A 12,799-nucleotide genomic window follows, 5' to 3' on the forward strand; every position below is an offset into this window, starting at 1 on the left:
GCAAACAACATTCACCGAATATTCTTACACGCCAATATAAGCGTCATAATAATATAGGTTTGAGCGTACCTCAATTACAACTTACAATACCACAGTAAATTCTTAAGGACTTCCTGATGAACTCGTCCAACGATAAAACCTACAATATACATTCGCTATACACTTCAATACAATGCATTCTAACCAACTAAAACAAATTAAATTGGCTCGGTTAAAAATCAATTTCCGGGCAGCCTATATAACCTATCAAATTCTGAAATTCAAGCTTAATACCTCAATAATCTAGGCTAAAACGCACAATAGTGATCTCGGAGAAGTAGCTCGCCGGAATGTCGCCGGAAACACTGTTCACAATCTGAAAAACGAGCTGGAAATTAGGGGAAAAGCTTACTGCTACACTTTTATAAACTAATCCACCAAGAACAACCAAAAATTCGAAGCCAAAAGCTTACCTAAACCCGAATCGAAGCTCACGCACAGTTACTGGAAATCAATCCGATCAAGCTCGAAACCTTCCGATTCGTGGCAGGAAAGAAGCTAATAGACTGGAGGAAGAAAAGTGCTAACCTACTGCAAGAAAAATCTGGCCGCTGGGACGCTGCACGATTGCTGCAGAATGAAGAAGAAAGGCGACAGTGCAAGGCAGGGGAAGAGCTTCTGGATTGATCGATCTGATTCTTGTATCAAATGGGTTTGGGTATTTAATTAAATGAAATGGGCTGGGCCTTTTAGGTATTGGGCCTCACAGGTACAAAACATTGAAATATAATACTAATATATGATACTTCAGTATCAATTATTTTGATATGGTTCAAAAGACAAGACTTTGAGTGTAAAATTTGAAAAACTATATTAATATCAACTTTTGTTATACTTATTTGTGTAGTTCAATATTATATATTAGTACTAATCTCAAAGAATTGATATTCAAATATCATATATTAGTACCACATTTTCAATATTTTGTATCAATTTTCATCTGAAAAAAGGCATGAGTCATTAACATCAATATTTGTTATACATGTTTGGGTACTCAAAAATCATATGTTAGTAATAGATCTGAAACATTTAGTACTCAAATATCATATATTAGTATCATATTTTTCATGTTTTGTACCGATTTCCATTCGAAAAAGATATGGTCATTAACATCAATACTAGTTATACATGTTTGGATCGTCAAAAAATCATATATTAGTATCAGATCTGAAACATTTGGTATTTTAAATGTTATATATTAATATCATATTTTCAATGTTTTATATCAATTTTCATCCGAGAAAAAATATATAGACTTGAGAGTGCAGAAACATTTTTTTTGAGATCCGATGTACAAATACGTACTTTTCTGACATAGACTGATCGCAAATAAAAGTATAGTGTTTGAGACTCATTGATCATGTCTCGATATCCATCCTAACCCTAATAGCAGGGCGAAATATGAATTTGTGTACCGATTGTAGTTGGTCGGACTAACAACAATCAGTTCAAACATAAGCATGGATACGTATTTTCCGTAACTAAGCATGTTTGGAGGGTTGTTTTATAATATTATTTGAAGGAAACATTTTAAATTATGTTTGGCCTAATGAAACTTAATTTCGGAGTACACTATCCTATTTTAAAATGAAGTGGTTTCCAAAAGTGTGTGCAACTTGGCTCTTGATTAATTTTTTTTATTTTAGAAGATGATTTTGTATGGGGCACAAATTATACTACTTTGCTGTAAATTTTACGTTAAAATAGAGTTGCTAATTGACATCGTACGTGACTTTGGCCTTTATTTAAATGAATAATACTATAGATACACCCAAAATATCGTACAACGATATTTACAATGATTAAATCGTGAGATTTTATTATTATATCATGAAATTTTACATTGAATTTATCATGATATGTTGATAAATGAAATTTTTGTATTGAATTTTTTGTGTTGTAAAAATTGTCGTACAAATTTAGTTGTACATGTAACATTACTCCATTCAAATCACAATGCTTTTAATGAACCAGGATTCAGGAGCCATTTCTCACATCAAAATAACGGACCTTTCTTGCTCCAAGAGTTTTTTAAAAAAATTAGCTTTCAACTTCAAATTCGATTTTAATTTTAGATGCCTACTGTGCTCGAGTTGGTATCTATAAGTATTTTATTTTCAAGTTTGGAGCCATAACCATCTCTTGAAATTGTCGCAAAATATCTTGAGAAACCAATCTAGAGTACTTTTCATTTCGAAAGGTAGGAACAAAAACCAGCTTCTCCACTGTCACACATAGAAGCAAGACCAAACAAGAAACAACACGAAAAAAAAAAAGAAAATAATAAGCTAAACATAGCCATCATAGCTGCCACCGACGTTCGATTACTTCGAATCGAAGCATGTCAATATTAAAACATCGAAAATCCATGGAGTGACAGGCCACAACGAAGAGACCTTTCTCCAATGAATTCTTGCACATTAGAGGTAATAGGTAACAGTTTCACATCAGCAAACAATAGCACAAGTCTTCCGGAGCTGAGAACATGATAGACATACTTACCTATAATGAGGGCTCCCTACGCAATTACTTGTAGCGAAGATCCTGAAAATTTTTAATTGATAATTTAGACTACATAGATGTAGAAAAATATGTAAATCACATTTACAAATTCTGCCTCCCGCTCTAAAAAAGGAAAAGCCCTTGTATATACTAATGTCTACAATACAAAACTCCTGTATTCCACTAGGGGATACCGGCCTGTCTCATATCTGACAAAACAATATTCTCAGGTAAATAAATCCTAAATCCTGCTGAAATGATTGCAGACATTGGTATAATGACTAGGGATAAGACAACTCACCAACAATTTTAATCAACGAATTTAGTATCGATTATAGGCTTTCCCAAAATCATCACGCCTGTGACGCTGAACTTCAACATAAGTGTCAGGAGGTCTAGAAGTAGGATAACTATCCATAGCACTTTGGTACCTGCCCCTTGAATCCATTGGTACACTGGGTCCAGCATGATGAATATTACCAGTTGAATTATCAAAATCTTGATAGCTTGGTTGTTTGTAACCACCAAACCCAGAAACTGGGACACGATGAAGTGCTCGTTGCTGTCTCCTTTGACCTTCTAGGCGAAGAAACTCTTCCCAGATTTTTGCATGTGTATCCTTTAGCACAGCCACATTTTTTACGTAACTCTCCCTAATTTCCCTAACAGTCTTAAATTGAAAGAAAACCAAACAACAATTCAATAAAAGAAATATGTTTTGCGGAAAATTGAAAGAAACCCAAAGAACGATTCAACAAAATAAATATTTTTTGCGGCACAAAGAGTATCAGCACATAGAACAAGGTACCATCCAGAATCCCAGATATTTTCCGAATTAAACAAGATGAAACTCCGACTGATACTAATAAGTTGAGATTGATGTATTACTCAACATGTTCTAGTGAACAACAAATTGAATGAATTATACACAGAAGCATAATGATGTATAACAAACCTCGCGATGGCTGTAATTTTCCTCATCTTCTTCTTTGTCGCGGAGTCTAGCAAGATCCATTGCCTCCCTTTTGTATTGAAATTCTAATTCTTCTAATGTTCTAGGAAAGGAAGAGTGGTCAACATTATGACTCAATTGTAGGTCGTCAGCTTCACTCTTGTCAAGATTCCATCCATCAGTCTGATAGACACCTCTATTCTGACTGTGACCATCAATTGAATTATATGTATTTCCGATGAAAGATGGACGTGCAGGAGACTTTGAACGGCTAGCTCGATCTCGACCTCTACCTCTACCACCATCATTACCACAAGCTTCACCAAAGGAAGACTGTATTAAGCACTTCATTCAAGATCTCTAACAATGTTGGGCAGCTTTATCATGACACACTATCTAAAATTCTCTAAGTGAATCCATCTGAAGCAAGATGAGACTTGACAGCTTTCAATTAAAAAAATTCATTTGGAGAGTCCAACCTTTCATTTCAGAACCACCACCAATGTTATTTCAGAATCAAACAGAAGGCTTGAGTGTAAAACTTACCTCTTGCTGCAAAAAAAAATGGATAAGCAACTAGAAGTATTAATGGAAAAGGTACACTAGACAAATGGGACAATATAAGTAAGAATACTGTCAGTTGAGAGGCTCAGACAGGAACTCCGACCCAAAGAACTAAGGCTGATATAGTGCAATTCAAAAGCTATGGAAAATTAAAATCTATTTTTACCTTGGGGAGAACCACTCGATAATTTCAGCAAATCATCACGAACACGGTCTTCCACAAATTTGTCCGGTCTTGCATACTTGTGTGGGTTATGTGCTGAATTATGAGGGCTTGGATGAGACTTTAAGGAATCAGTTCTTCCTAATCGAGAGGTAGCGGGACTTCTACGTTCAGGTGACCTGAACCAGGAAATAGCGGAACCAGAAGAAACTTTGTGCTCAGCCTCTTCTGGGAATTTATGAATATCTTTATGTTCTCCCTCTTCTTTAATTTTATGAACTGTGTCAACACCTTTTTTCAAGATTAGCCTATCCTTGCCGCTAACAATAATAAATTTTTCTTCTATTTTGATTTTACAACCAATATCCTTCTCAATTTTATTCACCACCTTTTCAGAGAATAATGCTTTGACATGAGGATCTCTTGCAGGAACCCTTTCGAAGAAATCTTGAGACTTGCGGTTAGCTCCGAGAGTAGATGGGCAGCCCTAAAAACAGCATAATTTACCAAACATAAAACAATCACAAAACAAGGCAATCTTACCCAAAAGCATGCACTGTCATGGACTCCTATGCAAACACGGAGAAATAATTCACTTGATAAAATATGTTATGGTTGGAGAACATCCATGTAGAAAGTCAAATTCGGATGCAAAATAGAAAGTCAAATTAGGTTAAGAAAATGCCCACGCCCCTACACCATTATATTTAAAAATAAATAAACACACACACATATATATACCAGCTGTTTTTTAACAATCTTGGCTGTTCAATAATTGAAAAATAAAATTAGGCACCACCTTCTTAACCTTCTAAAATTGAAAAAAAATACCACCTAAAAACTTGGGAGCAGGAGTCTCCTGTACAGTAATATTAAATGCTATATACAGACTATGGTATCCTTAAGGGAGTGGAGAAAAAGGGGGGCAACCTGGCTTCCAATTCATCCTTGCACCAAATTTAGCCATGTAAAAATAAAATTTTAAAAACTTAAAACAAAGGGGTAAAAAGAACCTGCGTGAAGTGGCCTGATTCACCACATATTTTACAGATCATTTCTTCCTCTTTCCTTTTCTTCCAGTTCTTCTCAGTAGCTTTAGATTTAGCCTCCCATACCTTTGCTTCTCGGCTAGTAAAATCTGTTGGGACGGCATTTGGGTCGCGGGATCCCTTTTCTTCATCAGAACCCGCAGGAGATCGTTTTCTTGTTGTCGTATTGTCTGGTGCATTGTTTGCATTAGATCCCAGAGGACCAGTATATGCTTTGTATATTTCACTAAAGTCGTCGTCCACGTCTATGTTTTCTCTACTGGTCATCTCAGGTTGGTAAAATTAACTGCTTCAACAAAAAGAAGAAGCATAAGATGTAATCAGGTAAGCTAAATTGCTATTTGGCATACACAAAAATTATGTAGCATCCCTATCACAAGAAATCCAGACTAAATAACTACATCAACTTCAAAACATGGTCACAATTGTCCCATAACTATGTATTTAGAGAACCTCCAGGGATATATNGTTAGGAAAATCTTGAACGTGATTTGATCTTCTGAATTACCAGAACTTGGAAACTTAACAGGTGATAACCATATACTGCCAGTTCAAAAATACAAAGGCATCAGCCTCTGGAAGAAAATTTTCATAAAGTAAATAGGATGCATAAGCCTGGAATGCAACTACCAAATGCCAATGTTCTGGCAACAAGAGAGCAGGTTATTATACACTAACACACCCATTATGCTTAGCAAAACAATGCATTAACAATATGGTTTAGAATCATAAGCAATTTTTTTGTACATTGTGTTTGACAGTTTAAAACTGACAATAAGACATTGGACTATCAGCATTTGCAGGAAATTCACTTCCAAGTTCCAACAGCTATAATTAGGGGTGCTAAATCAAAAATTATTTTCAAGAACAGCAATTTCACCATAGAAAACCAGCAGGATAAAAACAGAGTTACGTGAGATGGTTTTCATATATTAAATCTTTAATATTTTTAAAGGATTCGTACACTTATAGTTCTCCATCACTTTGACTGCAAGGAACAAGAAAACAGACAAGACACAGCATGAAATCCAAACTATACGGAAAAATAGCACCAAAAAGTAATTAGCATCAACAGAACAACATGATATATACATATCATACTAAAACTCGTTTATCATACAATGGTAGAAATCAAACTGTCATGGCGATGGATATTCAAGAACCACTCAAATTAACATTCATTTGATCTAGCTTTGCTACAAATATAATAATGATATTACATCAGCACAGAACTCAATCTGTCAAAGGGATTTAAGGCATGGGTAAGTAGAGTTTTTAATAGATACTTGATCCTCTATTTAGCACTTTGATCTGATTGAACTCCGTAAATTAAGAGAATTCGAGGGAGATGAATAAATTATATTTGGGGTTAAATAGGAGTCAATTTCTCACTTCATTTCATTTAACAGAAACAATCATTCGCAAGAGACAACAAAAGAAAAATACAAGATTTGCGTGTACAATTTAATCCTGACTGTTGATAAAACTACTCTAATTACAAGTCTTTATCCTACTGTTAATCAATTACAAACTCAAATTGAAATGATTACCAAGTCAAATTGCATTCAAAACATATATTTCTTCAACTTTGTTCAGACCGAGCAGATAGCAAACAAATGCAAATAGAAATCTAAGTTCCATCGTTCTAATGTGCATTGGGTATAGCATGATGTTGGATGATTTGTGGGAACAATAAACAGTTGGGTATCTGGCTAAAAATATGCGGAATTAAGGCATGGAATGAGTATATATCAGCCCTTAAATCCATACTTTATTTGCTTTTAATAAACGAACAGGCACTGTAAGACCACCAAGATGCATCCTACTAAAACGAGAAAAATCAAATTAACACGCATGACTATCCCCAGTTCTGGCTCAGCCTATCCACCAAGACCATAAGCGTACTATTCAGAACCCACAAAAAAGAAAAAATGCAAGAACAAAAATACCAAAATTCGCAAAATGAGAAGTTAAAATATCGCCCCATAAATGTAATTGTTGTGATGGTCTGCTAGATAAGAATGAGGCGCAAAAAATCGATCACGAATTTTGCAGGTAGGATTAACGAACTAAACCTTCAAATTATTGTTTAGGATTTGAACTTGAACAATCAGAAAAGTGCCATTCCACTGAATAACTACAGGGATACGAATAGTAGATAGAAGAAGGAGACGGATTTACACTTGAAGAGCGCGAGAGAGGGAGGAGACCGGTGACGATGTGTAGCAGAGAGTGAAGAAGAAGAAAGACGATGACCAGCGGCTAGGGCTTGTTTATTCACTCTTATTTGTTGTAATATCCTCCACACTGAGGTGGGGGATAATTTTGTTAAAAAATTATATTTAAAATGTATGTATTGAATATTTGAATGTTGAATATTTGAATGTTGAAAATTAGGTAAAATTAGGTGTTGAATATTGAAATTTGTGTGTGATGATGAAGGTAATGATGCAATTTATTTTTGGATTATTTGTAAAAAAAATTTATAAATATATCTTTCATTTGTGAAGAAAATCACAATTGAGTTGAGAGAAAAATATTATAAAGTGTGTAGTGTGATAATTTTGAGAGTTTGAGATTTTTACGTTTTACCGTAAATTTTTACTTTTTCACAACACGTTATCAGCACGAAGCTCTAAAAATCCTCCATATTTTTCCAAGCTCCAAAACAGAAGAAAAAGGTAACAAAAGTAATAATATTTATTTTATTGTTTATATATTTACTATATAATATAATGTTATTATAAATAAAAAAAATAAATTTTTCAAAAAACTTGTTATAAATCCTGGGAGGATGTTAAGACGACATCCCACACTCTCGGTAAGGGATACGACAAGTATAAAAGTCTATAAGGTTTTTAAACAAAATATCTTATGAAACCTCATTATAATATTGTGATATGATATACATAATTATTTAAAACATTACTAATATTATATACACCATATTATTACCATAAAATTATACAAATACATACATTTATTTTCTTGTACACCAACGGTCATAAACGGTAACAAAACGGCTAGTTTTTGCCCTATAAATATGATCTCACAAACACATTCAATCACTCCAACTTTCTCTTCTTCTCTAAAATTATTCTTCATCAAATTTTTGAAGAAAAAAGAAGATGGCTTTCACAAAGTTATTTTTAATTATTTTGGTTATAATACTCACGAATCTTGTACTTATCGGAGAATATCCTCCTCATGTGTTTTCTTTATTTTTACGAATGCTTGTATTTGTTGTTTATCCATTACTTTGTATTGCAATATTCATTAACTAATAAAATGCATCATAATTTTTTTTAGTACCACCATGTCAAACTTGACAAAGCTCGAATTTGTTGCACTCGACATTACGGGGAAAAATTATATGCCATGGACTCTCGATGTAGAAATGCATCTTGAGTCATTGGGTCTAAGCGAGACCATTAAAGAAAATGGTATATCTTCATCACAAGAAAAAGCAAAAGCTATAATATTTTTGCGTCGACATCTCGATGAAGGTTTAAAATGTGAATATCTCATCGAAAAAGATCTCATGGCTCTGTGGAAAGGATTGAAAGAAAGATTTGAACATATAAGGGAAGTTATACTTCCGACCGCCCGTGATGAATGGAATATGTTAAGATTCCAAGATTTTAAGAAAGTCAGTGATTACAATTCAGCGATGTATCGAATAATCTCGCAGCTAAAATTTTGTGGACATGAGGTCACAGAATCGGAAATGCTTGAAAAAACATTTTCCACGTTTCACGCATCAAATATAACTTTACAGCAACAATATAGAGTGCGTGGATTTGCGAGATATTCTGAGCTCATCGCCTGTCTTCTTGTGGCGGAAAAAAACAACGAGCTACTAATGAGAAATCATCAGTCCCGACCCACTGGATCATCAGCATTTCCAGAAGTAAATGCTGTAAGTAAAAATGAATTTAAACCTGGAAACCAAAATCAAATTCAAAGACAAGGTTTTGGTCGAGGTCGAGGTCGAGGTCGTGGTCGTGGACGTGGACGTGGAATTGGTCGTGGTCGTGGTCGAGGCCGTGGTTTTGAAAACAATAGAGATAGTTATTTTTATAACTCATCTCAAAAGGGCGTCACGAACCACCCACAGAAAAGGCATCATGAGAACATGAGTGTTAATGAAAATCACTCGAAAAGATTTGAAAGTTCTTGTTTCAGATGCGGCACTCCAGGACATTGGTCTCGTATTTGTCGAGCCCCTGAGCACCTTTGCAAGCTCTATAAAGAATCGATAAAGGGGAAAGAAAAAGATACCACCTTCGTTGAGCGAAGTGACCGTTTGAGTGATTCAACTCATTTTGATGCTGCTGATTTTATGAATGATTTCTCTGGAAATGATCAATATGTTGGTGGGATAGAAATGAACAATATTGATGCTGCAGATTTTCTCAATGATTTCTCTGAAAATGAACAATATAGTGGTAGAATATAAATGTACAATAATTTATTTTTCATGTATTTATATGATAATGTTTTATTGTACAATTATGATATGTGTTATATTTAAATATGTATTGTCATTAATTTTTTTTCATTGCATATTTTTTGAAGTTCAAATATGGAAAATGCTATGAGCAAAGCTGAAGTTTGCATACCCGATAGTGGTACAACGCACACTATCCTCCGAGATAAAAGATATTTCTTGGAACTAAAACCAACAAAAACAACGGTGAATACAATATCAGGTCCTGTAGACTTGATTAAAGGATGTGGTAAAGCACAATTTTTGTTACCTAATGGTACAAAATTTTTGATCAATGATGCTTTATATTCACCACAATCGAAAAGAAATTTGTTGAGTTTTAATGATATATATTCCCATGGGTATGATACTCAAACAATGAATGAAGGGAATGAGAAATATATGTGTCTTACCACATATAAATCAGGAAAGAAATATGTGATTGAAAAACTACCAATGCTCCCTACTGGATTGCATTATACACATATACGTCCCATTGAATCAAACATGGTAATTGATAATTCTTCAATATTAACCAATTGGCATGATCGATTAGGACATCCTGGTTCAACAATGATGCGAAGAATTATAGAAAATACACATGGTCATCCATTGAAAGACCAGAAGATCTTTCAGAATAATAAGTTTCAATGTAAAGCATGTTCTCTTGGAAAACTTATTATAAGACCATCACCAGCCAAAATCCAAACTGAATCACCAATGTTTCTTGAACGTATTCAGGGTGATATTTGTGGACCAATCCATCCACCATGTGGACCATTCAGATACTTTATGGTATTGATTGATGCCTCCAGCAGATGGTCACATGTATGTTTATTGTCAACTCGAAATGTTGCATTTGCAAGATTACTTGCTCAAATAATAAAATTGAGGAATCAATTTCCCGATTATACAATCAAGAAAATTAGACTTGATAATGCTGGTGAATTTACTTCCCAGACTTTCAATGATTATTGTATGTCTATGGGAATCATTGTTGAGCATCCTGTTGCTCATGTACATACTCAAAATGGATTGGCTGAATCATTGATTAAACGTCTGCAAATGATTGCTAGACCAATGATTATGAAAACAAAGCTCCCTATTTCTATATGGGGACATGCAATTTTACATGCTGCTTCATTAATTCGCATCAGACCAAGTGCATATCATAAATACTCCCCATTGCAGCTTGCATTTGGTAAAGAACCAGACATTTCTCATCTGAGAATTTTTGGATGTATGGTGTATGTGCCTATTGCACCACCTCAACGAAAGAAAATGGGACCTCAAAGAAAGATTGGAATTTATATTGGTTATGATAGTCCATCGATCATTCGATATCTTGAACCACAGACAGGCGACGTGTTCACAGCACGTTTTGCTGATTGTCATTTTAATGAGGAAATCTTCCCAATGTTAGGGGGAGAACAGAAACATACCGAAAAAGAAATTACATGGTATGTATCATCATTGTTACATCTGGATCCAAGAACAAAACAATGTGAAAAAGATGTACAGCAAATTGTGCACTTGCAAAGAATAGCAAATCAAATACCAGATGCATTTGCAGACACAAAAGGGGTAACTAAATCATATATACATGCTGCAAATGCCCCTGCTCGAATTGAAATTCCGAAGAAACAAATTGAAGATAGTCATGATGTCATTAAACGCCTGAAGCGTGGAAGGCCAGTTGGTTCCAAGGATAAAAATCCTCGAAAAAGAAAATTCATAGAGAAACACAATGATCACAAAATAGAGAATGATGTTCCTGAAGAAACACATAATGATCACAAAATAGAGAATGATGTTCCTGAAGAAACACATGATGATGAAAATGTTTTGTCAGAACCACAAACTGACGAGAATCATGAAATCTCTATCAATTATATTAATACTGGAAAAATATGGAACCGAAAAGATATAGAAGAAATTGATGATATATTTTCTTATAATGTGGCAATCGACATCATAAATGATAATGAAGATCATGAACCAAAATCTTTTGGTGAATGTAAAAATCGGCAGGATTGGATAAAATGGAAAGATGCCATCCAGGTTGAATTGGATTCGCTAAATAAACGTAATGTTTTTGGACCTATAGTCCTTACACCTGAAGGTGTAAAACCTGTTGGATACAAATGGGTTTTTATTCGAAAGCGAAATGAGAAAAATGAAATAGTAAGATATAAAGCTCGACTTGTTGCACAAGGTTTTTCTCAAAGGCCTGGAATTGATTATGAAGAAACGTATTCTCCCGTGATGGATGCAATTACGTTTCGGTATTTGATTAGCTTGGCAGTATCTGAAAATTTAGAAATGCGTCTTATGGATGTTGTTACAGCTTACTTATATGGATCACTTGATAGTAATATATATATGAAAATCCCTGAAGGATTTAAGATGCCTGAAGCACAAAGTTCAAAACCCAGAGAATGTTATTCTGTGAAATTACAAAGATCATTATATGGGTTAAAGCAATCTGGCCGAATGTGGTATAATCGGCTAAGTGATCATTTGATGAAAAAGGGATATGTAAATAATTCAATATGCCCTTGTGTTTTCATTAAGAAAACAACATCCGGATGCGTAATTATTGCTGTATATGTTGATGATTTAAACATCATTGGAACGAATAATGAAATTCATGAAGTTGTGTCATACTTGAAGGAAGAATTTGAAATGAAGGATCTTGGAAAAACCAAGTATTGTCTGGGTTTACAAATTGAACAAAAAGAATGTGGAATATTTGTTCACCAGAAAAATTATACAGAAAAGATCCTTAAACGTTTTAATATGGATAAATCAAATCCTTTAAGTACTCCAATGGTTGTTAGATCATTAAACATAGAAAAGGATCCATTTCGTCCATGTGAAGATGATGAAGATATTTTTGGTCCAGAAGTACCATATTTAAGTGCTATCGGTGCTCTTATGTATCTTACAAATTGTACAAGGCCTGATATATCTTTTGCAGTAAATTTATTGGCAAAATTTAGCACATATCCAATAAAGAGACACTGGAACGGAATTAAACA

General features: G+C 34.3%; 1 protein-coding gene across 3 annotated transcripts; it reads right to left on the reverse strand.

The window, feature by feature from the left end:
• Positions 1–2,202: 2,202 nt before the first annotated feature.
• Positions 2,203–7,577, reverse strand: LOC140982686 (uncharacterized). Of its 3 annotated transcripts, XM_073449331.1 has the most exons (6): positions 7,453–7,577; positions 5,234–5,555; positions 4,224–4,707; positions 3,497–3,810; positions 2,843–3,211; positions 2,203–2,583 (listed from the first exon to the last, which is right to left on the reverse strand). In XM_073449331.1, exons 2-5 carry the CDS (start codon positions 5,534–5,536, stop codon positions 2,864–2,866), a joined length of 1,449 nt encoding a protein of 482 aa, XP_073305432.1. In that variant the 5' UTR covers positions 5,537–5,555; positions 7,453–7,577; the 3' UTR covers positions 2,203–2,583; positions 2,843–2,863. The 3 variants fall into 3 exon arrangements, with proteins under 3 accessions (XP_073305432.1, XP_073305434.1, XP_073305433.1); XM_073449333.1 differs by lacking the exon at positions 2,203–2,583 and having other exon boundaries at positions 2,600–3,211; positions 5,234–5,558; positions 7,451–7,547; XM_073449332.1 differs by lacking the exon at positions 2,203–2,583 and having other exon boundaries at positions 2,600–3,211; positions 7,345–7,547.
• Between the last annotated feature and the right edge of the window lie 5,222 nt (positions 7,578–12,799).

Source organism: Primulina huaijiensis, chromosome 8 (assembly GCF_012295235.1).
Source record: "Primulina huaijiensis isolate GDHJ02 chromosome 8, ASM1229523v2, whole genome shotgun sequence".
NCBI lineage: Eukaryota > Viridiplantae > Streptophyta > Magnoliopsida > Lamiales > Gesneriaceae > Primulina > Primulina huaijiensis.

Excerpts from the sequence above, each read along its gene's own strand:
- LOC140982686 (XM_073449331.1), bottom strand. The coding sequence starts at position 5,536 with ATGACCAGTAGAGAAAACATAGACGTGGACGACGACTTTAGTGAAATA. Across the intron at positions 4,708-5,233 it reads AATCAGGCCACTTCACGCAG|GGCTGCCCATCTACTCTCGG; the intron begins GTTCTTTTTACC and ends TGCTGTTTTTAG. Across the intron at positions 3,811-4,223 it reads ATCGAGTGGTTCTCCCCAAG|CTTGTGGTAATGATGGTGGT; the intron begins GTAAAAATAGAT and ends CCTTTGGTGAAG.